Source organism: Argopecten irradians, chromosome 2 (genome assembly GCF_041381155.1).
Source record: "Argopecten irradians isolate NY chromosome 2, Ai_NY, whole genome shotgun sequence".
Taxonomy (NCBI): domain Eukaryota; kingdom Metazoa; phylum Mollusca; class Bivalvia; order Pectinida; family Pectinidae; genus Argopecten; species Argopecten irradians.
Genome location: NC_091135.1, coordinates 50,337,679 through 50,364,812, shown reverse-complemented (window position 1 = coordinate 50,364,812; position 27,134 = coordinate 50,337,679). Strand labels below are relative to the sequence as shown.

The following is a 27,134-nucleotide window of genomic DNA, read 5'->3' as shown; positions in this document are numbered from 1 at the left end:
AATTTTATGGAAGAGATTTCGGCGTCATGCTTCAGTAAGATAGCACTATAACAAGTCAAAGGTCAACAGTCACACTGTACTGCCCGACACGAATATACTTCATCTTCGTAAACCATACTTAAACATTTCCACATGCAGCACACTGCATAGAGTGGAGACTGTGTGATGAAATGACCAGTTACACACAGATTTAGTTTATGCAGTCAACCAACATATCGAAGTATATCAATGGAAAAATTAACTATTCCTATCTCATATTTCTAACTGAAGCATTAATATTCTTCCAACCAAGAAGGTAAATGTAACTTAATATGATAAATAACGCTTACAACAACCGCAAACAGTTAGTATTATATATGTTGTGCATCAGGTATATAAACTGTCATTTTTATAATTCATTATTACACATCTGGACCGAAAACATATCTCACAGGCACGATTTCTGAACTGTAAGTAACAAACCTAAGAGCCTCCATCACACAGGCGAACGATCAACTGAAGGGGGCAGAATTCAGAGCCTCTCTCACAAGGCCAATGTATTGTTTGTTTGTTTGTTTGAATAAATTAACGTCCGATTAACAGCCAGGGTCATGTTATGACGGCCTCCCATGCATACATGTATGAAGTGCGGATGTGTGGTTTGGGAGACTGCGGTATATTCGTGTTGTGTCTTTATGTGTACGTTTAGTGACAATGTTGCCCTTTTTTATAGTGCTATATCACTGAAGATTGCCACCGAAGATACCAAGCAACACACCCTATCCGGTCACATTATACTGACAAAAGGCGAACCAGTCGTCCCACTCCATTTATGCTGAGCGCGAAGCAGGAGCAGAAACTGCCACTTTTATAGAATATGGTTTGCCTTAGCCAATGTAAGGAGACTTTTAAAACATTGAGCACCCCCAACAGGCGCTGGCATTAAACTTAAGACAAACGAATCAACCCTGTAGAGCTAAACAAAGACTAGATGTGAGACTAAATTAAGTGAGATATAATAAATACATTATATTAATTTATCACCAGTTATTACAATGTAAGAAAATTTAATGATAGTACTAGCGCAGCCGGTTACATTCTCACGACATTTCTGTAAAAACTCAACGTCGAAAGACAAAAATTAAACCAAGTGACACGAATTTTGTAGTCCCAACGGGGTTCATGCTGCCTGATAAAAGGTTGACATCAACACAATCTGATATTTAGTACTTTATATATCAATTTACACTACGTTTATACAGAACGGAAATGATTAAATTACTCCTGGGAATGACTTGCACCTATTGACCCCAATTCAAATATGAGACTAACCTCATATCGTTTCTTTTTTGTACTTTTTGTGTTTCTTATAATACCAATGAGATCGGTATCATTATATATGTTGCCATATATGGGTTGTTCTTATACATAAAATATATTAAGCTGTGATGATGAAAAAAACACCATACAGCTGTTCTATAGCCGTCCATCTAGTACAAAAGAAAGGTTAAACCATACGCTACATATAGAAAGTAGACAAGATGTCTTTTAATCTTTCATAAAATAATACTGTCAGATAATTGTTATGCAAGGCCCAAGAACGCAAGGCCCAAGAACCTCTTCTTCATTATTATACGTTATCTACAGCGAGGTAAATACAATGACTGCTATTCTGAACCTATTCTTCATTATACCATATCTAGAGCAAAGTATATTGTATATACAAGGACGGCTGTTCTGAAACTCTTATTCATTATACTATATCTAGGGCAAAGTATATACAAGGACGGCTGTTCTGAACCTCTTCTTCATTATACTATATCTAGGGCAAAGTATATACAAGGACGGCTGTTCTGAACCTCTTCTTCATGATACTATATCTAGGGCAAAGTATATACAAGGACGGCTGTTCTGAACCTCTTCTTCATTATACTATATTTAGGGCAAAGTATATACAAGGACGGCTGTTCTGAACCTCTTCTTCATTATACTATATTTAGGGCAAAGTATATACAAGGACGGCTGTTCTGAACCTCTTCTTCATTATGATACTATATCTAGGGCAAAGTATATACAAGGACGGCTGTTCTGAACCTCTTCTTCATAATACTATATCTAGGGCAAAGTATATACAAGGACGGCTGTTCTGAACCTCTCTTCATTATATTAGGCAAAGTATATACAAGGACGGCTGTTCTGAATACTTCTTCATCTAATATTAGGGCAAAGTATATACAAGGACGGCTGTTCTGAACTCTTCTTCATTCATAATACTATATTTGCGGCAAAGTATATACAAGGACGGCTGTTCTGAACCTCTTCTTCATGATACTATATTTAGGGCAAAGTATATACAAGGACGGCTGTTCTGAACCTCTTCTTCATTATACTATATCTAGGGCAAAGTATATACAAGGACGGCTGTTCTGAACCTATTCTTCATTATTATACCATATCTACAGCTAAGTGTATACAAGGACTCTGCCAAAGATACCAAATAACACACTCAACAGTTCGCATTCTACTGATAACGGGCAAATAAGTCGTCTCTCTCCCATAGTGATGAGTGCCAAGCAAGAACAGTGACTACCTATGTTTCCTATGGTGTATCTAACCAGTAGCAATTATAAGGGCTTTTCACCTATTGGTGAAAAAACCTTTTGTTTTTCTTCTGTTTTTTATCCTTCTTCTCCACAGTAAGTTTATACAAAGGAAATGGTAACAGATAAGTCAATGAACGTGTCACCATATTATAAGGCATGATTTGAAGGTGTGACAGCAGATCTGATAAAAGGCCTGTAACATGTTGACATAAATGGTTACCATGTTTGTTAATATGAATGACTTATATATATACCTTCATTCAAAGGTCACATGGCCCAAAAATCCTAAAATCTTGAAATGACTTATTTTGAAGTTCTATAAGGCTTAGAGGCGTAATATCAGGACCGTAGCATACTGACATAAATGCCTTTTAGATTTATTAATATGATTGATTTTGACCTGTATTCAAGGACACAGGGGCATACAAATATTATATTTTCAATTGGCATAGAGACTTATCGTTAGCCTGAAGCATGCTAACATAAATGACTAACAAGTTTGTTAATATGAATGACCATAGCCTTTATTCAAGGCCACATGGGCTAAGGATTCTAAAATCTTTGAACTACTTCTTGTGAAGTTCCAGAAGGCGTAGATGCCTAATAGCAAGTCTGTAGCATGCTGGCATAAATGGCTGTCAAAAGTCTGTTAATATGATTGACTTCGTCCTATATTAAGGTCATAAGGGCCAAGGAGATGCACGGTATATACGTAAATATGAGTATGTACAATTAATTCTATTTTATGAAATTGATCATCAGCAATTACTTACCAACCCAAGTATATATATCAGCTCATGCCAAATTAAAAATAAAACAATACCAAATCCAAGTCCAAATCATATGCTGTTTCTTATCCTGTTTTAAAGGAAGAGTTGATTTATAAACAAATCAAAGACTTTCAATGGGAAAATGTACGTAGCAAAATATCAATGCAGAGGCAGGTTTGTGGAAATAAATTGACCTCGTATTTTGATTTTACTTCTACAGAAACTAGCTTATCATGCATTTGATTGAACAATAATAATATCTGAATTACTATATCACTCTTATTCTTAAAATGAACTATAACTGGGCAAGCAATCAATTAATCTTGGCACAACAGGACCTGAGGAGTTCCATTATTTTGCATTTGTATCTTTGAGTTAAAGTCCAAAGGCGCTTCCATTATTGATATGATAGCATGACACAGCCCAGGAAGAATCATCGCATAAATCAGTATGCTAGCGCTTGGAAAAATGATTGAAATCTCCTACAAGAGAAGCATTTCACTAAAAGTACATTTAAATAATAACTTCAATGTAGATGTAAAAGGAGTTGCTCGCTGTGGTTCGTACATAGGGTATAAATACGGTTACTCAGCTAAGGGTGCATTGTTCTTTGACTCGGTAGGTAGAGCCGTAGTTTTTTCACACCAGAGACCCGAGTTCGATTCCTGATCAGGCAACTCGAAAAAAATCTAGTGTATTTTCCGTTCTTCTTTACATTGGTGCTCAATTAGAAAACGACGGAAGGTGGTTTGAGAGTCTAGGGTGGAGAGTTAGGGAATATCAAGAAAAACAGAGAGTAGAGTAGGGAAGGGGTCGGCGTGGTTTGTACATTGAAATTCCTGTTTAACCATATCAACGATGCAGTCAATGTACATTGTTAACTAGGAAGGTGTTTTGAGTTTACAGACATTTATACATAAGTGTACGTGTAGCGTTTTGATAACTCTTTACTAATGGTGTGATGTGTTACTGTCTTCAAATACAAATTTTCATTTTTGTAAAAGGCGAATAAATATTTGATTTATGTTAAAGTCGGCCTCTAATGACTGGATACCTGGTATTTCATATCCAAGAACCTTCCCCAACTGTCGGTATGCTTCAATGAGATAGCACTATAAAAAGAGAAAGAGTTCCATAATTATGAAAATAAACTGCATGACGATTTCACTGATATTCAACACAAACGCGGACTTTACACACTAAACATATCGAAAACAAGGGAGACCGTCCTTAAATGATCTGTTTGTTATTAGGTCATTACGTTTTACACACGACACAAAATGGAACTGCAAGACTGTACAACTCTCGGTGACATTTTCACCTTTAGATGGAAGAGCTAAGATGTAGTTTGGCACTATTAGTAGACCAGTTAACGTTTTTAATGCCTTTCGGGGTTTCTCTGTTTTCTTCAACCACCAATAGACGGAATGACATTAACTGACAATGTCTTTTCTATGAGAAATAACTTTACTTAATCACATTATTACATATGACGTGTATGTGTCATACAGAAGTGTGATGTACTTCAACACCGTGTAGGATTCCCTGTGGCACGGGCGACATATCGCGGCACAACTACAATCCTTGTTCACATTAGAGTGGTATCTACAGACACTAACTCAAGATCAGCTGGTCTTAGTACAGGTAAACAGGGGAACTTTGTAAATCTCACTGGCAGATGTTTATATGTGTGAATATCTTCATTTTCTCCTAAAACCAAAGCCTAGTTTTTACATTTGTATCAGTGAAATAAACAATTGATCTGGCTGGTGGAAGTCTATTGTATATGTGATTATAACACACAATGTCTTCAGAAATACAAATTCTACATTCAGTTTCAGCTTCATATCGCAGTTGATTATATTGTTGATCAAAGCATTTCCTACATTAAATGGAGATTTACTTTCCATTACCAACCACACTTAGATTGGTTTGGTAATAACAATGGCAACGAAGGAAACGGGATGTAAAGAGGGGTATAGGTATCGGTGTATTTTTTCTTATTTAATGCTTTTATAATTCTACTTCAATCGTCCATTTTGCATCCAAATATTATCTTGGAATTGACTTTTACTCCCACAAGTTTAAACGTTTTTTCTAACATTGTTCCCGAAGATGGTAATAACATAGGGTCACATGGCCTAGCGACGAAGACAAATGTTTGTATAGCAGATGCATTGATGTACCGATGCATTGATATACAGATGCATTGATGCAGAGTTCCATCCACGAATATCCTGCTGTCGTAAGGTAATCTGAAAAAATGCGAAAATTTCATTTCAAGAATAGCCAAGACTATTCCTATTTTATGGCTAATTAACTGAAAAATATATGATAACCGCAACACACTTCACGGTGTTGTGGTTGAAAAAAATGATCAAAACTACAACCTTTTGTCAATAATCATGCCAATACTTAATGTTGTTATCTTTCAAAAGTTATTCTGAAATTAAGTTCTTTGAACTGGACGCTAGTAACATGATTGTGTCATTGGACAATCAATATAATCAACTTATAAACTGGTGTGTTTTCTATAAAGTACATATATTTACTCACTAGAATTCCGCCACAAAACGATTATGACTGTTCATTCGAGCACGCATTGTTTAGCCAAGAAGCATACGCCAATGCTTGAACCGAAATGCTCTTCTAACTAAAGATTATTAAACAAAATCAATCTTAAAAAAGCAATGTACTATTTTAATGCTTTTATTACCGTAATGCAAACATGATTTTAAAAAACCAGCGTCATATGAAACAAATATAGAGTGCAATGACCGACTCTACGTACACAGATAAGATGAAAAGAAGTTGGAGCTGATAAACAAACTAAAATAGAAATGGTGTAACATTATACCAGATATTACTGCTGATCTTATCTAACAGTTAAAGCGAATTGTTTGGCGGCATACCTGTGATGACTGAGTGTGATGTGTTGTCATGTTTGTCTCATAAGGATAGCGGAACTTGCATCTTTATAGTCCAGCACCACATTTTAAGGGAACTTTAAAACAAGGCCCCACCCTTTTGATCAGGAAATAACATAGCTATATATTTAGGTCACCATCATTGCTGTTCAAAATTGATTATTATCAAATTTCACTCTGGAATGTGACTAAGACATTTTTTATTTATTTTTCCTTTGTAAGGTACAGATTAAAACCTATTGCACGTATTCTCAGGATGAAGTACATATCGCTATGCGTGTTTGTACTTGTATACTGAAGTAATTAAATTGATTACTAAGCTCAATCAGTAATTAACTTTTGTCCATTGTCTTTGCATGGCCGCTGGCTTCTGTATACCTTTCGACAGTCTGTTTGTAGCGAGGCGTCACATCAAGCCGTAATTCCGGGATCAGACACAGCTCTGCCCAACTAACAGTACTTTATTATCCAAGTGTTGGATAGAGTATAGTAGCAATATCGACCTTACAATGACACAGTGTACTTTCTTGATCTTTACGTTAAAATATCAAAATTTGACATTTCAATCATTACCGGTCTACTGGCCATCACGTGACTTCTTCAATGGATTACACCTTGGATGTATGTCTCCCATTGTCGTCTGTGTGAAGGAATGTGATGATGTGCGACTTGTCGGGGAGGCGCGTGCTGCTATACGCCGACTGTGGTAATTGAAGCAGGGATGTGCTAGGTACAATGTTTCAAATCATATCAACACAATGGAACTAGTGAGCAAGCGGTTCTAGGGTAGGACGGAGCAGTGTCGGTAAGTATACAAGGCCACGTCTAACCGATTTATACGTCCATCCTCTATGGGTGATCATCATTTTATCTTTATCAGAGGTATCGGATATAGTAAATTATAGAAGAATTTGATGAATTAACTAGTATCTCTTTTAAAAACCACATGTAATTGTAATTAAGTATTATACGATAATGACATCGATAATACTTGATATTACATACTTTAATTAAAAAGTAAATATAAGTCAATGTGATATTATGAATTTTACTTGAAACAAAAATTCTTCTGTCATTTATAGTAGTGTTTATATACAGTGTGGCCAGGCTAAACTAGATGTCACCGGGGCCAGCCTATTTGTCTGGTATAGTCAGATTTCCAGATTACAGAGGTTTTAATCACACTACAAATTCAGACAGATATTATTAATAGTTTAAATAGACATACATGTAGGTGTCCTGGTTAAACAAGGACCGGGTTTGATACGTTTTACTGTAGCCGCAAGTGACACCAAAGTATATCACGTAATCGAACATTTTCGGGGCAGTGATAAAGAGAATGGAATTATCTCAGTATAGATAATGATGCATGTATCCTTATATCTGACTAACAAAGCAGTTTGACTGCTCAACCGTTCAAATTCACATAAGCATAATTTAACGATATACGTTTTCCCTTGAGATTGAAATAATGACGAATAATACGTTTTTTCGTGGAGACTGAACCAATGACGAATACAGGTGCCTATGTTAAGTTTTTATCCTTATAAACAATTACGATACAGTAAAGGCAGAAACGCCGCTGTGTAAACTTAACGAGAAGTGATTAAGTTAGGTGATAAATAATGTATTGGTCCTCATCACAAGCAATATCTTCAACATTTACTCCTTGTCATAGTCAGTAGTTTTCAAGGTAGATTGGTTACCTGTTAATAACACATTGCATATTAAAGTAGGAATATATAGGTGAAGAGATGTTTATTATCCTAGTTTGGCACGTTGTATTGATTCCACATAAGATAGTACGAGTACGATAATGTCTTTACCATTTATTAAGTTACCAATAACAAGTTACCAATAACAAGTTACCATTTTCGTAAACAATTGTTGTTTAAACCTGAAAGTAAAGTTATTGTCATTACTTGTACAAGAACAATTTCAAAAAGTGATTTTTTTCAGAAATTAAAGAAAGGGAGAAAGAGAAAACAAAATACTTTGATGATGCAAAACTTTGTGTTTTAGAAATATTTAAAAATGTCCTCTTTGTTGTATACATCTATCTACTATTTAGTAATTGTTTCAAGGTTTCTTAATGTATTAGAACTTTCATTAACACAGATATTTTCATACTAACTTTGTTTTACTTACAATATGTGGTATTCTTATATTCAGCAATGAATACATAAATCTAAAATAACACCATTTAACGTGTTCCTATCTATAATGTGGGAATTTCTACTTCTACTTAGCACTGAGCATAATAGGAGTGGGGCAATGGCTTGTCCGTTGTTATAAATATTAACGAAATGAATGAACAGGATTGGATCAACAGCACAATGATGTAGAAAAACAACACGTACATAACACAAAACGTATCCGTGAAGTCATCATCCTGTTGCTACGCTTAAATATTCATACTACCATTCTTCATTATTAACTGAAGGTTTCCGAGAAAAATCATCAGCGTTACAAATAAAAATACACGTAACGATTAAACGATTTCTTTCAGGTGTCCGGCGGAATTTTACAGAAAGTCTTTCCGTCCATCAGTTTTAACCCTATGGAAAGATATCGTAGAAATATATTCGCAATAATTCATCCTTGTATTCTTTTATAAATTTTCCAAGTCGCAACTCAATAGGACGTCCCACTGATTATTTCGATATTGGATCTAGATCTGGTCAACTATATTATATTCGTTTAAGGAAGTATTCTCAGTTACGTCTATATAATGCATGATGAGAAGAACTATATACAAATACACTAGCACTTGTTTCTTCTTCATCATATTCATGTTTGTATTTTCTTGTATGTCTTCATTGAATAAACATATACTAATCCAAACCGTCGTATTCAGAACAGGAGACCATGACAACGTCTGCAGACAGGTACATTAATGCTGTTTTGGTTTTTTTCAGTAAAAAAACCGTCTTATTTGAAATGAGGCAGACTTCGGGCATCAAAGCAGCCGTTAAACTCAGCATGTACTAAACCTATATATCGATTGGGACTATTTATAAAAACTCTTCACATCAGATAGTGATATCAAATATCCCTTATCAAATATACCAAAGCAGTTGAGCACCAAAACATGTCACAAGACTGCAAAGAATTCAGTCAGTATAGGTCTGCACCACTCTTCTAGTGTTATATAAGAATCAAGATATTACGAATGTTGTATATATGTTTATGTAGCATGGCTGACATTGTTATTATCATGTATGTCATGTTACCCCTCATATAGTAAAATCAAATTTATTTGGAATTGTCATTCTCCGTTTTAATCTACATCATGTATCCCAAACCTTAGCTGAAATTGTGTCGTATCAAATCTAAAGACTTTACATTAACACAAACGACTAACTAACTACAGTGCACTAAACAGTAACATGAGGCTAATAACACTTTTCTAATTGGTATATAAGCATTGGATTTTTGGGGGTTTTTTTCTGCTGCTTTCATCCATTACGTAATTTAAAAAAAAAATATTAGATTCTGCTTTTAACATTTTATCAAATGATTTGATTTAGAAATATTGCCTAAGTACCGCCCTATTTAGTAGATATTATTAAACACATACGGTATTGCAATCACCCCTTTTTCTTACAGAAATGAAAAGTTATATAAATAGATCTATGGCGACATTAAGCAATAAAACAGAAGAAGGGAAGATTTCACCTATAGACCCAGGCGAGGCCTCTCTTACATTACTAAACGACGTGACGTCATACCTTCCAAGATGTGACGGGAGAAGGATTATTATCATCGGAAACTCAGCGAGGTATCCCTATTCCATGACAGTGCTTTCTATTTTCATGTTGTGTTATTTCCATATAAGGAAAATATTGATTTTTGAAAATTTAATTAAACATAACGTGCCCAATGTCAATTAATTTTATTTAAATAATGACAGGGGCTATATATTTGATGACGGTAAAGGTAACCTGTCTTGCTCAGCATGCAATAGTACTATTCTCCTATAGACTGTGGTAGAGGTTACGTGCATGGAAATCAATAATTGGCACTATCATATACACTTTACTAAGTTTTACGTGTATTTATTTCTCTGTGTCTGATTACTTCTGAATCTTTATATTTTGTTTCTATTTATACATAGCTGTTTTTATCTATCTTTCAAATAAATTTTAAATTACGTTGGTTATTTATTTGAAAAGAAGTGGAATCTTATTTATTATTTTACAACAATTCTGTCTCTTAAAAATACCAAAGAAAAAGAAACTAATGAGAATAAACAATGCTTATAATAACAGTTCTACTGTCTATCACAAATCTGCATCGGGTTTATCGTATGAAGCAAATGTAATTCTCTAAAAGAAATCCTTCAAATTGTTAATAAAACTGATTTTTAAAACTCGTTTTTATGTTTAACATATTCGAGATGGTAACTCAATAATGTAAAATAGTTTCTACTGATAATACAGAGGTACTTATGGAGAGTTATAAATAAGATACAAGTTCGATCTATAAACATACCGTTGATCAGAGGCTAATAATCGGTTTCCACGACCCCTAAATGAATCGAACTATGATCGCCTTGTTTATAACGATAGATACGTGTAATGATCCAATGCTAAATGCCAAAATAAAACATCAGCCATTGTTGTGTAAAGGGCAAAGACAACATGAGTAAACAGCGCGGTAAAATTATATCATACAACGATCTTTTACGACATGGTTTTCCTAACCATGATATTTATTCATTACTGCTGACGAATTATCGCCATCACGTCCTTCTATAGCCATCATGTTTATGACAATGGAGGAGTTATATGTTTTAAGACAATGTGGTTGAGCGTGCGTGAGCGGTAACACTAAAAATAGAACTATATTGTTAATGAGGTGTCCGTAATCCCTCTACTCATAATTAAGGTGCAAAACCTAATTTCAAAGATAATTCTAAATGCATGAAATTAGCAACAGTAACTTTCAACCCTCTGTACTGTCATTGGCAGTTTATGTTTTAGTAATAAGTTTTTACACTCTGAGACCGTTAACCTGTTTACAGACTTAGCGCTTCCGAAGTAGCTGCGAGGGCCGCACAAGTCATCAGTATCGATCCTGGAGAGCTGCACTATCACTCCTCTACTATACGATTAAGGAACTTTCCATCTGTCCCTGAAGGAGACTCAAGGAAAACCATGGTCGCTGAAAATAGGTACATCATCCCTGCAAACACAACATTTTCATTGTTCATCTGTACTATTATACATTTTAAAATAGCACCAATTGCAATGAATGTAATTTTGCATGAATGCATTGGTGTATTTTTGTGGCTTCTTCGGTATGTTTTTTTCCTATTATTTAAAAAAAACGCTGCATAAATTCTTACGGTAGAATGCTCTTACGATACACCAACTACATTGCTCAATTATAAACGCTCATAGAATCAGAAATTATATTTATTTTCCAAAAATATAAAAACCAGTATGGAATACTGTACACTATTTCATACAAAGTTTTGCGTAATTCATTTTCGCAAGATAACTCTAATGCGAATTCCTTTTTTGCGAATATAACAAAGAAGATAAATATCGTATAGTCGAAAGTACATTGGTGCGCAGTACTTTGAATGTGGAGGGAAATATGCACGACGACTGTCGTCACACAAAGTAAATCTTACGTAATTTATTCCAACAACATCAGAGATTCTTTTAAAACTATCTCCGCCTCTTTGCTGTATCACTAACCTAGTTGTTCCTGCATATTGTATATTTACTGATATGACATATAAATAGTAAAAACAAATCTGGACATTTGCTAAAGTTTAGGTTATTCGACAATCAAACTGGTCGAAAAAATCCAGGTAAAAATCTGTCAAACAAGTTTGCCTTTATTGGACAAATACATTTGTGTTAAAAAGACGTTTTGTAGGACTACACCGAAGAAATGATTGGTGTTCTTGTATATCCACTGTTTACGAGGACATTTTGAAAATATCATATATATTGAACTGTATTTATTGGAGTTTAAATATATTGCATTTGACTTGCATATATCACTCAATTTTATATATGAGTATCTGTTAATAAATTATTTCAAGATGAAATTCTTCAAATGTAAAAAGATCATTTGTTCTTTTAAATGATAAAATGAAAGTCGACCGAAAATAAACACAATTCGGGTGAACGATGGATATATCCGTAACGCTGTGTTCTGCATGGTTCACTCTAGGTTTATTACAACATACGCGATGCGGTATCCAAGTGTTGCTTTACTACATGTATGTTATGGGGATAGTGTGTGGTATGGAAGCAATATCAAACAAAGCATGAAGGAAGTGGGTAAAACAATGTTATTATTCCAGTTTATGAAACTTGTTTTAGAACGATTTTATTTATCATCTTTACTTACATCACTGAGATTACCACATCCTGTCCATGTAGATCAGAGAGTGTCATTATCTTCATTTGTCATAAATCGTGAATCAATAATAATGACATTCATAATAATTTACTCAAATCATTATCAAAACTTTTGTCATGGTTTTAATTGATTCGGTCCTTTTATCAAAACACGAGTAGAGACATAGAAGAACCATGTAATCCACAGTAAGAGGTCATATCGGATCATATTCCCACCGTGAACGACTTGTGTTGATTTTAGAGGACATATCGCATCACATTCCCACCGTGAACTACTGGTGCTGATTTTAGAGGACACATCGGATCACATTCCCACCGTGATCTACTGGTGTTGATTTTAGAGGACATGTCGCATCACATTCCCACCGTGAACTACTGGTGCTGATTTTAGAAGTGACAAATATTCTCACATGATTAAATATTGACCAGGTTTTCGTTCTGGCACTGAAGAGGGCACTGATGCGGGGCCTCAACGAATCGCACCAGCATGTTTTACAGGGTCTTGATTAAATTCAATTAATGTAGCGCCATTTGAAATTGATAACTACGTGATTTGCGCCACAATTATCTTGACATAAACTTTAGGAAATACAGATGTGATCCTTCCCAGTATCTCAAATCCTTGTGGACAATCTATATTTCCGTATTATAATGGTAATCACAAATTTCTCAATATGTACCTGAAAAAGGATATTGCATTTAACCACTTTCTTTTATAAAAAAAAAACAACCATTTTGCCATTGAAGACAATAGTTAACATTAAAACCATATACACGTACTGTACATGTGCATTATCACTTTATTTTCACCGTCTGGTAGCTATATAGGTAGTATACGCATCTCGTTTTGTGTACATGGCTTTTAAGTAACAGGGGATTTACTACACTCGAGGATTTAAGAAAACCATTTCACTGATTCTTCGTTGAAAAAGGAAGATCATGGTTGCTGAATGCTTATCGGTCTGCTTCATGTTTTCCCGTTAACGATGCGCTGGAATATTGAATTGTAACTATTGATGTCAAGTACAAACCACGTGTCAGAATACTAAAGTTATTGGCATTTTATTTCTATCGATTTCACTTTTTTATTTCAATAACTTTCAGTCATGTAGTATATCCTACAATAATTATGAATTTATGAATCAGTTTTGAAATGCATCAAGATAACAAAAAAGAACCATATTACAACGCATTTCTCGTCAGTATAATAGCATTTAGCATTTAAATTCAATTTGGTTTTGCCAGATTGAAGTCATCAGTATCAGTACTCTATCTACTCAAAACAGTTCTAGCAACGCCATTTAAATGTCATCTTTACAATACAAAACAATGATATGTCCAGAAACACAGCACAGAAAAATTAAAACAAAATATACAACAATGACATCAATATAGTAAAAGAAGGAATTCCTCTAGATTGACGTTTATACCAACCTTTAATTGTTAAAAAATAAAACAAAAAGAATAAAAAGGTGAGTGGAAATTCATGCTATCAAACAACCATACTGTTAGAAAAATAACACAAATCAAAATAATCTGAAATAATGACGTCACATATAGGTATAGCGTTAGTAATTTATTGGATATATATCCCTACGTTGTCATTACATAGGCCAGTAAGGGACGAACACGATATTGTGGTCGGTGTTTATTGGTGTGTCCCCCGGATAATCTAGTATTTATTGATGTCTGCGTTCGTTAGAGGTAATACCAACAATTGTAGGACAAAGTCAGCTATTAAACCTATAATGTCGGTCCTACTGACGAACTCATGGCCAGTACAAGTTGATATTCCTTGTTAATATGCGTTTTTGTATTTATATATTACCAACTATGCTTGTACAAGAACTTCATTTTTCTTCAGACAGATTTATTTATATTTCAATACGTTGCAAGTATTACCTGTATATACATGATACTGTAAGGTTACGTGAACATTCTTAATGCATGTAATGATTGAATGTTTGATTCAACGCACAATACAAAACCCGTAGTTTACGCTTGTAACTAAGTCATGAAGGAATTTTCATTATACCATAACGACCAATAGAATGATTTACAGGTATAATCGATCATGGCAATAAGAAGTACCACCCCAGAAGGGGAATGACCTTGTACCAGAAGCAGTTTAGTAGAGGTCAGTAACCCGCTAGACGAACGGTCAGATTGATGGTCACAACAGCTAAACAACATCACGACATATAGACTAGACACTTCTTTTTCTATGGTCATTTTATATATCTATAGGGCGGCTCTCAGGTTGTAACTGGTCTAAGCGCCACACGAATTTGCCTTTAATGTCGAAGTTTTGCTATAACATATGTCAACACCACATTATACCAGCACGACTGATGACACTAACTCCGATACCTAAACCCTGGTCATGCACACCAAGACAATTACATATCAGGAAAGCCTGATATTATTTCTTTATAATATAGTATCATTTGTTACAGTCATTTTCATTGGTTAGACGTTTGAGGTTACTTTTGTATAGTCTGAACAAATTATATGTCGAATATTATGACGTCAAACACAAAGAACATTTTCGTGGGAGATTTAAAGTGATACACGCATTGGCCAAACTAAGGTCCAAGATGTGTCACAACTGAACTGGTTTTATTGTAAATATTAGGTTATTAATAAAATCATAAACATTGTTCAAATATATGTCGGGTTTATGAAACAATAGGCAAAAAACGAAAGGACAAGAATGTCATTCCTTTCTTTGTCTATGACTTCATAAACCGAAAAAATATTGTGAATATACAGCTATAAGATTGTTTTCATTTATGAATAAGTGACCTTTAGTCCATTAATGCATTTCCTTCGTATGAGCACATCCCTAAACCTCCCAAAACACGCTCTTCTTTGATATGTAATGTAACAACCGCAACGCCATACGATTTATATATATGCTTGATTAAAACGACAATTTCGTAGTCACTTCTATAATAACATTTCGTCACAAACTGCGTGATTAAATTGTGCGGATATTGCAATAGTTAGCAAAACAAAATAATATAAGTAAAATAGACGGTTTAAATGTAGACCACGAAATTAATACGTAGTGGAAGATTTAGTAGACATGAAAACGCGTAATGAAATCGCCGCTAATTTTAAATGTTATACAGTATCTGGCTTTTAGTGATTTTTTTTTCACTTTACACTACACTTATATGCACTCTAATGGTAGTATGGTAGTACACGGTCATATTTTGTACCTATTTTACTCGCAAAGTACATCCAGCATGCCGTATACAGATCCGATCGATAAGCTGATGTGGGTCATATTTCATCAATACAGATAGCGTCTGTCCCTTCAGAATAGGCACAAATAATGTGAACCCCAATACAGGTATCAGAAGATACTGTTATAATTTTATAAGAAATACTTATCTTTTTAGAATAAGCCTTAATTTGAATAAATTGCTTCAATTAAAAACTGTATACTTACATGAAAATCTGACGCTGGACAATGTTACAAAATTATTATATATAGTTTTTATTGTAATTCGAAACGACACAGACAGCATATCGCCCTTCTTCTAACTTTTAATTTTAATTTTCAGTGGAGATCTGCTTATTTACGATCACCGTGTGAGCCTTATTAACGAAGAACAAAAACATTTCCTGAAGCGATCACTATCGTGGGTACGAGAACACGGATATGTTTGCTTCTTACAGACGACAAATCCAGGGAAAGGTGGGTTCGAATACAAATTATTTCGCTTCAAAATCGTATAATTTTCTCTAGCGTGCAATTTGCTTTCGCGAATTTCGTGATTCGAGTGAATTAGAAAAACTTGTTTCCGCGAATTGACATCTACATCATCTATATTGGTAGGAATTTCATTAAATTTTTAAATCCGTAGATTTTAATCTGTGCGAATTTGTTTCGAAATGGAAATCGGTTTATAGTATATCAAACAAAACAAAACAATTAGATCTATAAATGTAACGTGATCAGTATGTATACACATAAACGCTGCAGAGTGTCAAACGAGAATAATAATTTATAATTTAAATTGTTTATTTAATGAGTTATACACGGATATGGCCTCGGTTGATGGTAGCTGTTGGTAGGGCGTGTTGCTTAAAAAATGACTGCTTGATTATACTTGCTTCTGACAAGTTAAGATTGAGTTCAAACATGTTTCTGTAAGTATATCGATATTCATTATCTTCGCTCAGTCTTGGTGAATTATCCTCATGATTCATGAATTTTGTCCTATAGAGAACAGTGTACAGCAGAGTACGGACACTCTGTGCCGGATCACCTCGGCGACCTATAATGGCACACAGCCAGAGGAGGTGTTCGGGCTAGATCTTATACTAATCAGACATATCAGCGGGCCTTTCACAGTACGTATTGTTACATTGTTCACATTTCTTCTATTTCCCCTCCAAGAGCTGCATTATTAATGTAATACATTACAATTTAAGCATGTGAATTAATGTGTCTTTCTACAGCTACGTGTTAGAGAGTACTGATACGGATTATTTATTTCCCCAGGGAAATATGGACTGTTTGTTCCTTAAATTAGCTTTAAGTGACCACATTTGATCGAATATTAAGTTAGATGCAATTGTTTTCATTGTTTATCTTTATGTTGCATATATAATCATATTACTTATTTATTATTAATAGAAACTGAAAACGTACCTCTTTTGACACAATATTCATTTGGAACAAAATAGCTCAATGATTAATTTGGTCATTGGCAATGATAACCATATGATTTAAAAGGCAAACCCAAAGAAATGGCCACTGACGGCATTCAAATTTTGCCGAAATATTTAGATCTCATGAAAGAGATGTGACAACTAATGTAATGTTTGGTTAAAGGCAATGTTATAGTAAAGGCTTGATGATGACTATGTGAAAACTAGGTTGATATTGTATAAATATCTTATACACAACTTATACAATTTTGACCATATTTTGCATTACATAAACGATCAATTTTATGAATGGAAGAACGTTGCACAAAAACTCTTGAACATAGATTTATGCTGTATTCCGTAAATAGAAATTGCAAATCATTGTTTCCTATATTTGGAATAAAGTTAAATGACGTTTCTTTCTTTCTTCAGAACCTTTCCTAGCGATATACATTACTTAGTTTTCAATTGAACATAAAATATGTTTCTATTTTAGCAGCAACGTGAAAATGAGGCAGACAGAAAAATGATGTGGTTATTTCAAAAGGTCAAAAGGAAAGTAAATACAGACATGACATTCACAACATTACAGGAAATACTCAATAATCAACTCTACACCAAGGTACGAATTAGGCAGCTCGAAAGCATATTTGGAAGGACATTTGTTAGCGCTGGCGGACTTACTGCAACAAAGGTAACAATACGTTTACGTTATCACACATTATCACATAACATAAAATAAATTTACCGGATATCATATTTCAAGTTTTTTCCAAACATGTAATACATTTACCTGATATAATATTTCACGTTTCTTCCAAACATGCAATAAATTTCACTGATATCATATTTCACGCTTGTCCCTAACATGCAATAAATTTACCTTATATGATATTTCACGTTTGTTCCAAACATGCAATAAATTTACCTGATATCATATTTTACGTATGTCCCTTCCCATAAATTTACCTGATATCATATTTTACGTGTAATAAATTTACTTGATAATATATTTTACGTGCACTAAATTTACGTGATATCATAGTTCATGTATATATACACATATGAATATCAAAAAGGTTATGATGTGGATGATGGGATGTCAGTGTTACAGGTGTCATGACTAGATAGACTTAGGTCTGTCAAAATACGTTGTGCTATAACGCATATTTAACTTTTTATGTAAATGAATTGTCATAATATTGTAATACTTGTTTACAAAGGATGGGAAATATTTTAATATATCATGTTCTACGAGCGGGTTCATAAAGTTTCATATAAGAACAAAATCCTAAATGTTTGAGGATAATACTAAATACATAGAGAAAACATATCAAAGTAGCACAAACAGTTATTGCATTTCTGTCATCTTTAAAGCAATTCCTGAAGAAACTCTGCCTTCGCCCTGGAATGAAGGTGCTGGATGTTGGTTGTGGGATTGGGGGCAACGCAATCTACATGGCAAAGGTATGCTAATGATGATAATTGTATCAAGTACCATTTACTTATTTCTGCGAATGGCTTTATACAAATTATGCAAGTACTAATTATGAGAGACCCACATAGTATTGACATCTCTCTGCATGTCAGTCTGTCCATTCATCGTGAACTAATAAGCAAATAATTTTTCACCTTTTTTTCTTTCAGCAAGATGGCTACCGTTGTTCTATAATGATCAAACATTAAAATGTCCCATTTCAATGATCTAGATTGAATATCATGACCAATGTTTTAAGAGTGTTTGCGAAACCAATAGAAAGACGATTTTGTCCCATATGGTTCGAAAATTGAGGAATCATCTGCTTTAAATGAAAATTGTATCTAAGACTGTTCTAAGTCAATGGATGTCAGGTATGCCCTCATTTATAGGTCAAAATACAAATAATCAATAGAACCATTTTTATCTAGAAAATAATTTTACGTCGTTAAATTGTTGTTCTAAATCAATTAGGGGACTCATTCAATACACTCATATTTGCACAATACAACATTTACAGACATGTGGAGATAGATATATCGACATCCGTATCGCCCTAGAATCAAATGTCAGGAGAGTTTCTTCTAACAGGGGTATATTTCCCAGTCTATAATAATCCTTCGTTAAATTACTACAGTTAAGTTTTGTCTTTGAAAACAATTCTACATTTTGTATAAAACAATCAATAACCTGCTTCAGGAATTCGGAGTGAAAGTTATTGCTATGGATCTTTCATCAAATATGATTGACATTGCTAGGGAGCGAGCAAAAGAACTCGATGTGTCCGAATCGGTAAGTTATTTTATTTTTCTTAGATCCAATTTGCAAAGAATGAAAAAATACTAAACGTCTAAAACAAAAACTATGTACCTTTAATAACAATAAAATAGACAGCTATGGAATGTGTAAGAATTCTGACATCCTCTAATATGTCAATAAAATAAGCAGTATATGAAAAACGTGTAATATTTCTACAGATAGCACAACATTAAAAATTGGAAATGTGCTTAGAATAAGATAGGGATTTCTCCTGAATCTGAATTCAAGGTCAAACCTGACGTACAGTTGATTAATTAATTAGTTTATTGATTCTGTGTTCAGTAGTTAATCGATACTCATTAGGGATAACGAGTAATATATCAATGTAACGAAACCGCAATTGAACAAAATATTCAAAGAGGGTACTTTATTGCTAAAGATATAACAAAGTGGTAAGAAGACTACACACATTGCAACTATGCCAATATGTTTTCCTCTAAATTGTTGTACATGTAATCGACGTTATAATATTTTAATGTGCATTTGCCGTTATACAGTAAATATTTAAGAAGATAATTTTAAAACTGGCGATCATCGCTTAAAGATGCTCCACCGCCGACAGAGCATAAATGATATTCATTATTTGAACAATAATTGGTGTTTGATCAGGTATATATATGTCTAATTCACACAAAAATAATGTAAAATAATTTACTTTGCCTTTGGTGAATGGGCAATCAGTACTTCATTCCATATAAAATACAGTTGCCACAGAATTTTTTCGGGATGCAATTAATTATTTTTTGTATTTTTAACTTAAAATAAAATTAGATGCTCAAACTTTTTAATGGTGGTAATGGTGTAAAGTAAGTAACATTTGTAACTGAAGAAAAATACTAAATCGTCTGCTCCTGTTTTTGATAGTGAAAAAATACCATTTGTCAGCGGTGAAGCATCTTTAATAAGCGTTATCTATTTCGCTCGAAATATCTATACTTGTAGAATGATTACATAGAAACCAATTATTTTGACTAGTCGTTATTCTCTTCATAATGATTTCTGTTATATCATTATAAGATCGCCACCTCCTTCCACATTGATGACATCTGTTAAGTAGTCATAGATTTGTCAGTGATTATTAAGGTCATCAACTGCTATGTAACTCTCGGACCTATTACGTGCTTAGTAATGATAAGACTCATCAACTCTCTTTAGTATATCTGATATTCATCAAGTAATATGTAATTAAAGTTTCATGAGGTTACACAACCAGAAGTTTATTTTAAATCACACGTTATCAATCGTTTAAAGTTACAAAACTCAAGAGCTTGAAAATGTGACAAGTGTCAATTTTAAGAAATTTCTTATGTGTGTGATATAAATTCCATTTCAATAGCCGCTAGTCGCGATACACTTTCCATCACAGTTATATAATTAGAGCTTTTAGCCGATAGAAATACAGCAAGGATAGGATAAAATTGTGTTTGCTGACATAGTTAAACTAGTACATAAGTAAGGCGCAGTACTAGTGTTATTTTCATCAGCAGGAAGGCATCCATTAATGTACATAACTTTATATTAAAAATACTCCACCGCTGATGTTTTTTTTCTATACCAAAAACAGGAACATATTTAGAATTAGAATTTTCTTCAGTTACAAAAGTGACTTACTTTACATAATACAATCACTAAAAAGTTTGAGCATCTAATTTATTTCAGATGAAAATATTTGAAATAATTCCTTGGCACTATGTCCTCTATGCTACTGATTGCGCATGCGCCAAAAGCAAAATAAATTATGTTATATTATTTTTGTGTTTCTACATTTATATGAGTAAACACCAATTATGCTCTGTCGGCGGTGGAGCATCTTCAACGATTTCATTGAAGTCATTTTCTTATTAGGATTAAATTCAGGTATTTTATGAACTTTTTCAAAATAAATTTCTGATTAAGTAAGACAAAGGTGCGTTAACTTTATCAAAATGATGTTATCCTCATACGACAAAAAATAGCAGGGATAAATAGAATTTGAGTAGGCTATTCGAAGCTCGATTTTCGTTTAAAATATAAATCAATGAAAGGCCAACAACCAAGCCACCAAGTCAAATGAATGCAAAGTAAAATGAATACGGAATTTACTACGTTGTGATTTTAAAGATAAATTTCATCGTGATTTCTTTCCGTAGAATGAAGTTATCTAGTGATTTAAAAACAAAAATGAAATTAATCCTCTCACTTGCCGCCTACTAGAAATTCCGTATGTAGTACAATATTACTGAGCTTTTTGTGCCATTATTGATCGCTATAGTGTTTTGGCTTAACATGAAGCCATCTTAAAATAAAGCAAATCGTATAGGATTTATATAAGGAAACGTTGACACCATCTTCAGCACGATACCACTTGTTTCGGAACGTTATGTAGCAATTACACATAAATATTTAGATAGTCAATTGATTTGTATTGTAAGAAGCACAAGGTAATTACCCCTTTATAGGGGAAATCAGTGTAAAACAAGTGCTTCGCCATCGTACCATATAGGACTGCTGCATCGATAAGACAGCAGTGTGTAACCTGTACTCTCTAACCCACTTTAAATTGATTTATGTTTTAAGGCAATGATCTATTTACAAGGCGGAGATTACATCTCCTCTAACTAGTGGTGTTAAATAATAAAGCGGATGATGGATACTTCTGTGTTTATTTGGAACAATATAGTGCATTTCTATACATATTCGGTAGACTTGCTCAACAAAGACAGGTTTCCCTACATGAATGTTATGGGTGTATAATGTATATCAGCAACTTTGATGGTCTTATTATTTTATTTTAATTCTGATCTAGAATCGATATTTTGTTATGTGTCGTGTCTAACGTATGAAAGTTAGCTAATCTATACATTTCTCCAATGAAAGCATTTGCTTAAAACTGAAACAAACATCATATATATATATAAAGCACATTGATCCAATTGCCACTTTTGTGTGCATTACAATCCATTTGATGGATATTACTGTGAATTATTAATGTACTATTGTTTTTACTAAATAATAGTTAAATTGCAATGAAATTATATTTATCTTCTTCGAATTTTTTTTCATCAAAGGTTTTCGTAACTCTTCTTCCGGTTATCAATCTAACTATACTTTGTCATGCGGTGCGTTGTAATATTACTTTATAATTATTCAATTAATCAAATAATTAGATAAGTTAAATAATGAAGTGCAAGGTATTGTTTTACTTCTATAATCATAAGAAAGGTAGGTAATTAAAGTTTTTCAACTCAACAAAAAGATTTTTGAGTGAATATCAACCACAAAGTGTATGCATTGTTTCAAGAACATCGTTGCGTAAAATGCCGGATAAGGAACTCAATGAAAAATAATTATGTTGTGTATTTTGATCTTCTTATAATTCCTGACATTCCTATCAATCATCTCTCTACCTCTCTCCGTTTTCACTTATCTGTAGGACGTGGACTTCGAAGTTGCTGACGCCACGAAACGAGAGTATCCAGAGGATTATTTTGACGTCATATTTAGTAGAGATACCATACTTCACATAGCTGGCAAGCTTCAACTCTTCCAAAAGTTTAAGGTACGTCAATGTTAGCTTGGATAAAGGTTTTTATGTACGTTGATAGAAAAAGAAACTCTATCGGAAGTATTTTTTTTTCTAAATAGGATTATTTTCTCTAAACTTGTCATAGGCTGATGATAATGAACCCAAAATCAATACACGGATTTAACTATACTTAGCATTAGATTGATTATATTTGCAAAATAAAATAGATTGATGAACAGATGCTGAAATAACCTGTACTTGTATGTGAATCTTTTGATAATTTGAAAAATTATAGTGAGATACATACATGTACATAACTAAGACATCTGAAGTTTGTAGGAGCAATTTGTTGGGAAATTCGTTTACCTTGTTTTTGGCTCAAACAATTAATAGGTTTAACAAATTTAACTATTCCTCTGCAATACCGATACATTATAATGAACCTGATGATGAAATGTTGTTTTGCAGACATTCCTAAAGCCCGGAGGCCAAGTGTTAGTGTCAGATTACTGTTGTAGCGAAGGAGAGCACACCCAACAGTTCAAGGACTACGTGAAGACGTTTGGGTACAGCATACTATCACAGCGGGAATACTGTGCCGTAAGCACTTACCTCAGTTCGCATAGACAATAGAAGTAAATAAATCAAAGATAAGATAAACAACACATTTTTCGTCCCGATTATAATCAACATTTTAACGAAATTGAAAAAAGAGTATATTACACAGATGTAATAGATTTTATATATGACTTTGCCAACATTAGAATTTAGTAGTAAAGACATATGAGATAAACCTATCGTTGTTGTGTATTTCGGAAGTTATACATTAAGGATAACATTATACGTTAGTCGATTGCAGAATAAGACATTTCCGAATGTACGATACCTGTTGATTGTGATTTTATCTGTTTTATCTCTTACAGACATTGGAAGAAGCTGGCTTTGTTCAGATAGATACCGAGAACAAGACTGATTTATTCATCAAAACCACCACACAGGAGTTAGATCGACTAGTCAGTCGGAGGCAGGAATATATAGAGGTACCACTGTCTGCCAGACGTCCCAGATCCATCACAAAGTATAAGGCTGAAATGATGCATGTCTATCGATTGGTGTTTTAATTAATTGAGACTAATTAATGCGCTACATTTAATTAGGATGTACTATGGGCGTTTACTTCTTACGGAGATGTAACACAATGTGGTTTTAAAAAGACATAAATCGTTTATCGGGAACTAATGATATAGTCGCCAATAAGACGTTAATGAGATAAAAGGGGATATAAGGGAAGAATTTTATTAACAGTTCAACATGAGCTGTGTTTCTGTAACCTAGCGCTGAGTTGTACAAAAGACGTCGGCCATCCTGTCGACATGTCAAATTAAATCAGCAATAGTATTGTGTAACACTAATATATTGAGGATCAAAGGCCTCTGGTGACAGGGATGGTGGTGTACTGCCGAGAGAAAACAAAGATCTCAGCTACCATGTATAATTAAATTATATGGGTATATTTCGGTATTTTCATGCGTTGATCTGGGAAACCATCATCATTCCAGAAAACCAATTTCCTTTTGAAATAAAACATTCCATTCATTTGGTCTGGGGAACAAGCTAACTGATAATGAGATAAGTAAATAACACATCGATTAAAGGAACGAATTGCTTGTTCTATGTTTATCTCAGCTAAAGATATATCTACTTGTAAGTATATATTGATGTGCTTGGTTATTGCTATTCTATTACTAGTATTCGTTACTCTATGTTAACGATGATTAGGACTGGTTTCTAGGAGCAATGAAATAGCGTTATCTGTCTGTCTTTCAGGAATTTTCCCTAGAAGACTATGAAGCATTTTCGACAATGTGGAGCAATACCCGGAAGTGTGCTGCCGTAGGAGATCAAATTCTTGGACTGTTCTATGCAGAAAATCCTAAATAATTTGCATTGCAATGCGATGACTATTGACGTAATTTAAGCCTTAATAACCCTGAAGTACCCCGTGCTTTCCTTTTGAAATGAAGTGAATGTTTCATGATTTTATGAGCAACCATCTCACCATCCTAGATATCAAACTTTAAGAGAGCATTGCAGTGTAGTTCAGGTATGATCTTTTCGAGAATATTGTCATTAATGATGAATTACAAATGCAACTAAAATACGAGATTTCTTCTGGGGAAACATACTCAAACGTTTGTCTGTAGCTTTTCAATGAAAAAAATGTACTTGTAACTGTTCCGTTGGCATCCTTTTTTAAATATAGATATATGTATCAAATGCCCGATATATCGTATAGTCACAGTAAAAACCTTTACAAGTCGATGTGTGAATTATTTTTATATCATTGAATTATTTTCAAGGTAAAAGAATATGATTTTATCAAACCTCTTGAGGAAATTTTTCATGGGTTACTAGTAGGGCTGCCGCGGTTCACCGGTATATTGGGGTATTGCAATACACCACCAAAAAATATTGTACCGCGATACAGTTTACCTGTACCGGTTTTTTTACGATATATTTTCTTAGTATCATAATTTCATTAATTTGATATAATTAAAACGTCCTGTCATTAAAACAAAACCAGCAAGTTGTATTTGTTTTCCTTTCCGATAATATGAAGCCATGTGGGTATCCTTTTCGTTTTCATTCGATTCAGATGTCGGTCAAATGTTTGTAACTAACGTGTATGTTCAAATGATTCAAACATTTGCATAAAGTGTAAATATTTGCAGACACTATCATGTTTAGTTATTGCATTATTAGGTTACGATCGTCTGTAACAGTTAGCCTAGCGTTTTCACAAACAGACTCGTATTTTTTAAAACAAGAACACATTTGAACATTTTTCTTACTCAACAACATGGTTCAAATCGATGTAAAACTACATAACATAGCACTGTATGTTTGTATAATGTAATGGGTGTTTTTACTATGGAATATATACAAAATAGACAACACATATGTTAAGGTCAAAATATTGCAATACATATCACAATACAGTTGTTGTGTATCGCAATATATCGTGGTACGCTTCTGCCGTATCGCGGCAGCCCTAGTTACTAGTCATCTTGAAGTATTTTTATATACACGACGATTCTACATTTATGTAACTGGAATTTTATACTGCGAATGATGTCGTGTTACCTTCGTGTAAGAGTGTTGTATCATCATCATTGCTAAGTTACATTTTATGTATTTTCATGTACAGAGTTTGTGCTAAGCATTCTATAAATGGGGTCCTTCTCAGATAAAATGGTAACACGTTTTGCAATTGCTATGGACTTTCAGAAAGTATCTGGTCCTTTTCATTATCAGTGCTCAAAAGGATACGAGTATGGCATAAACACAAATCCGGATAAAGTAAAATGTTCCTTTGTTTTCATACAGGAAGACAATTAACAAGCATATATGTAACAAATTTTTCACTTTGGAGGAAGCCCTTATACATTGACGGTGTGTACATTATAACAGGTGTAAGCCAACTTCTGTCAACAGATAAAATTTGTTACCTTTTTATTTATACTTGTGTCTCAGGAGTTCCTCCCCTTTTACGTGCATTTGAAAGTTATTTCGTGTAGAAAATGATGCATCGACAATCAGTCGGTATGACAATACAATAACAATGATTTAAATAGAATATCATTAAAACTCGCCCTTTTGTCATTTCATTAGTATTATGACTAAACAATACTTGTCGTGAACTACAGATGACAGAAACCAAAAGTTACAATCTCTCCTTGGTGATAACGTAAACCCTAATTTTAACCTTCCATTAGACGAATAAGCGACGTATTGGGGTCAGCCAGGGTCAGGTGTTACACACTCATGACATATCATTTAATATACAAGTAATTTACCCAAGACTTACCCACTATGAATGAGATTACGAATCAATGTTTTTAAATGATTGACATTTTATGTATTTATTACAATTAGTATTTGTCACCACTAAGTGCTTTGTGTCACACTGAATTGTATGCAGTCGACTTTATTTCACTCAAATTCA

At 33.7% G+C, this 27,134-nt stretch overlaps 1 protein-coding gene across 2 annotated transcripts; it reads left to right on the top strand.

Moving 5' to 3' along the window:
- Window positions 1–6,749: 6,749 nt before the first annotated feature.
- On the top strand, window positions 6,750–25,810 carry LOC138317012 (phosphoethanolamine N-methyltransferase-like). 2 transcript variants are annotated; one of them, XM_069258646.1, is made up of 12 exons: window positions 6,750–7,084; window positions 9,889–10,060; window positions 11,306–11,455; window positions 16,235–16,368; window positions 16,900–17,027; window positions 17,827–18,021; window positions 18,705–18,794; window positions 19,504–19,596; window positions 23,036–23,161; window positions 23,597–23,728; window positions 24,052–24,168; window positions 24,956–25,810. In XM_069258646.1, the coding sequence occupies exons 2-12, from the start codon at window positions 9,891–9,893 to the stop codon at window positions 25,067–25,069; spliced, it is 1,449 nt and encodes a 482-aa protein (XP_069114747.1). In that variant the 5' UTR covers window positions 6,750–7,084; window positions 9,889–9,890; the 3' UTR covers window positions 25,070–25,810. The 2 variants fall into 2 exon arrangements, with proteins under 2 accessions (XP_069114747.1, XP_069114746.1); XM_069258645.1 differs by having other exon boundaries at window positions 17,824–18,021.
- The last annotated feature ends 1,324 nt before the right edge of the window (window positions 25,811–27,134 follow it).

Excerpts from the sequence above, each read along its gene's own strand:
- LOC138317012 (XM_069258645.1), top strand. The coding sequence starts at position 9,891 with ATGAAAAGTTATATAAATAGATCTATGGCGACATTAAGCAATAAAACA. Across the intron at positions 18,795-19,503 it reads ACGCAATCTACATGGCAAAG|GAATTCGGAGTGAAAGTTAT; the intron begins GTATGCTAATGA and ends AACCTGCTTCAG. Across the intron at positions 19,597-23,035 it reads AACTCGATGTGTCCGAATCG|GACGTGGACTTCGAAGTTGC; the intron begins GTAAGTTATTTT and ends ACTTATCTGTAG.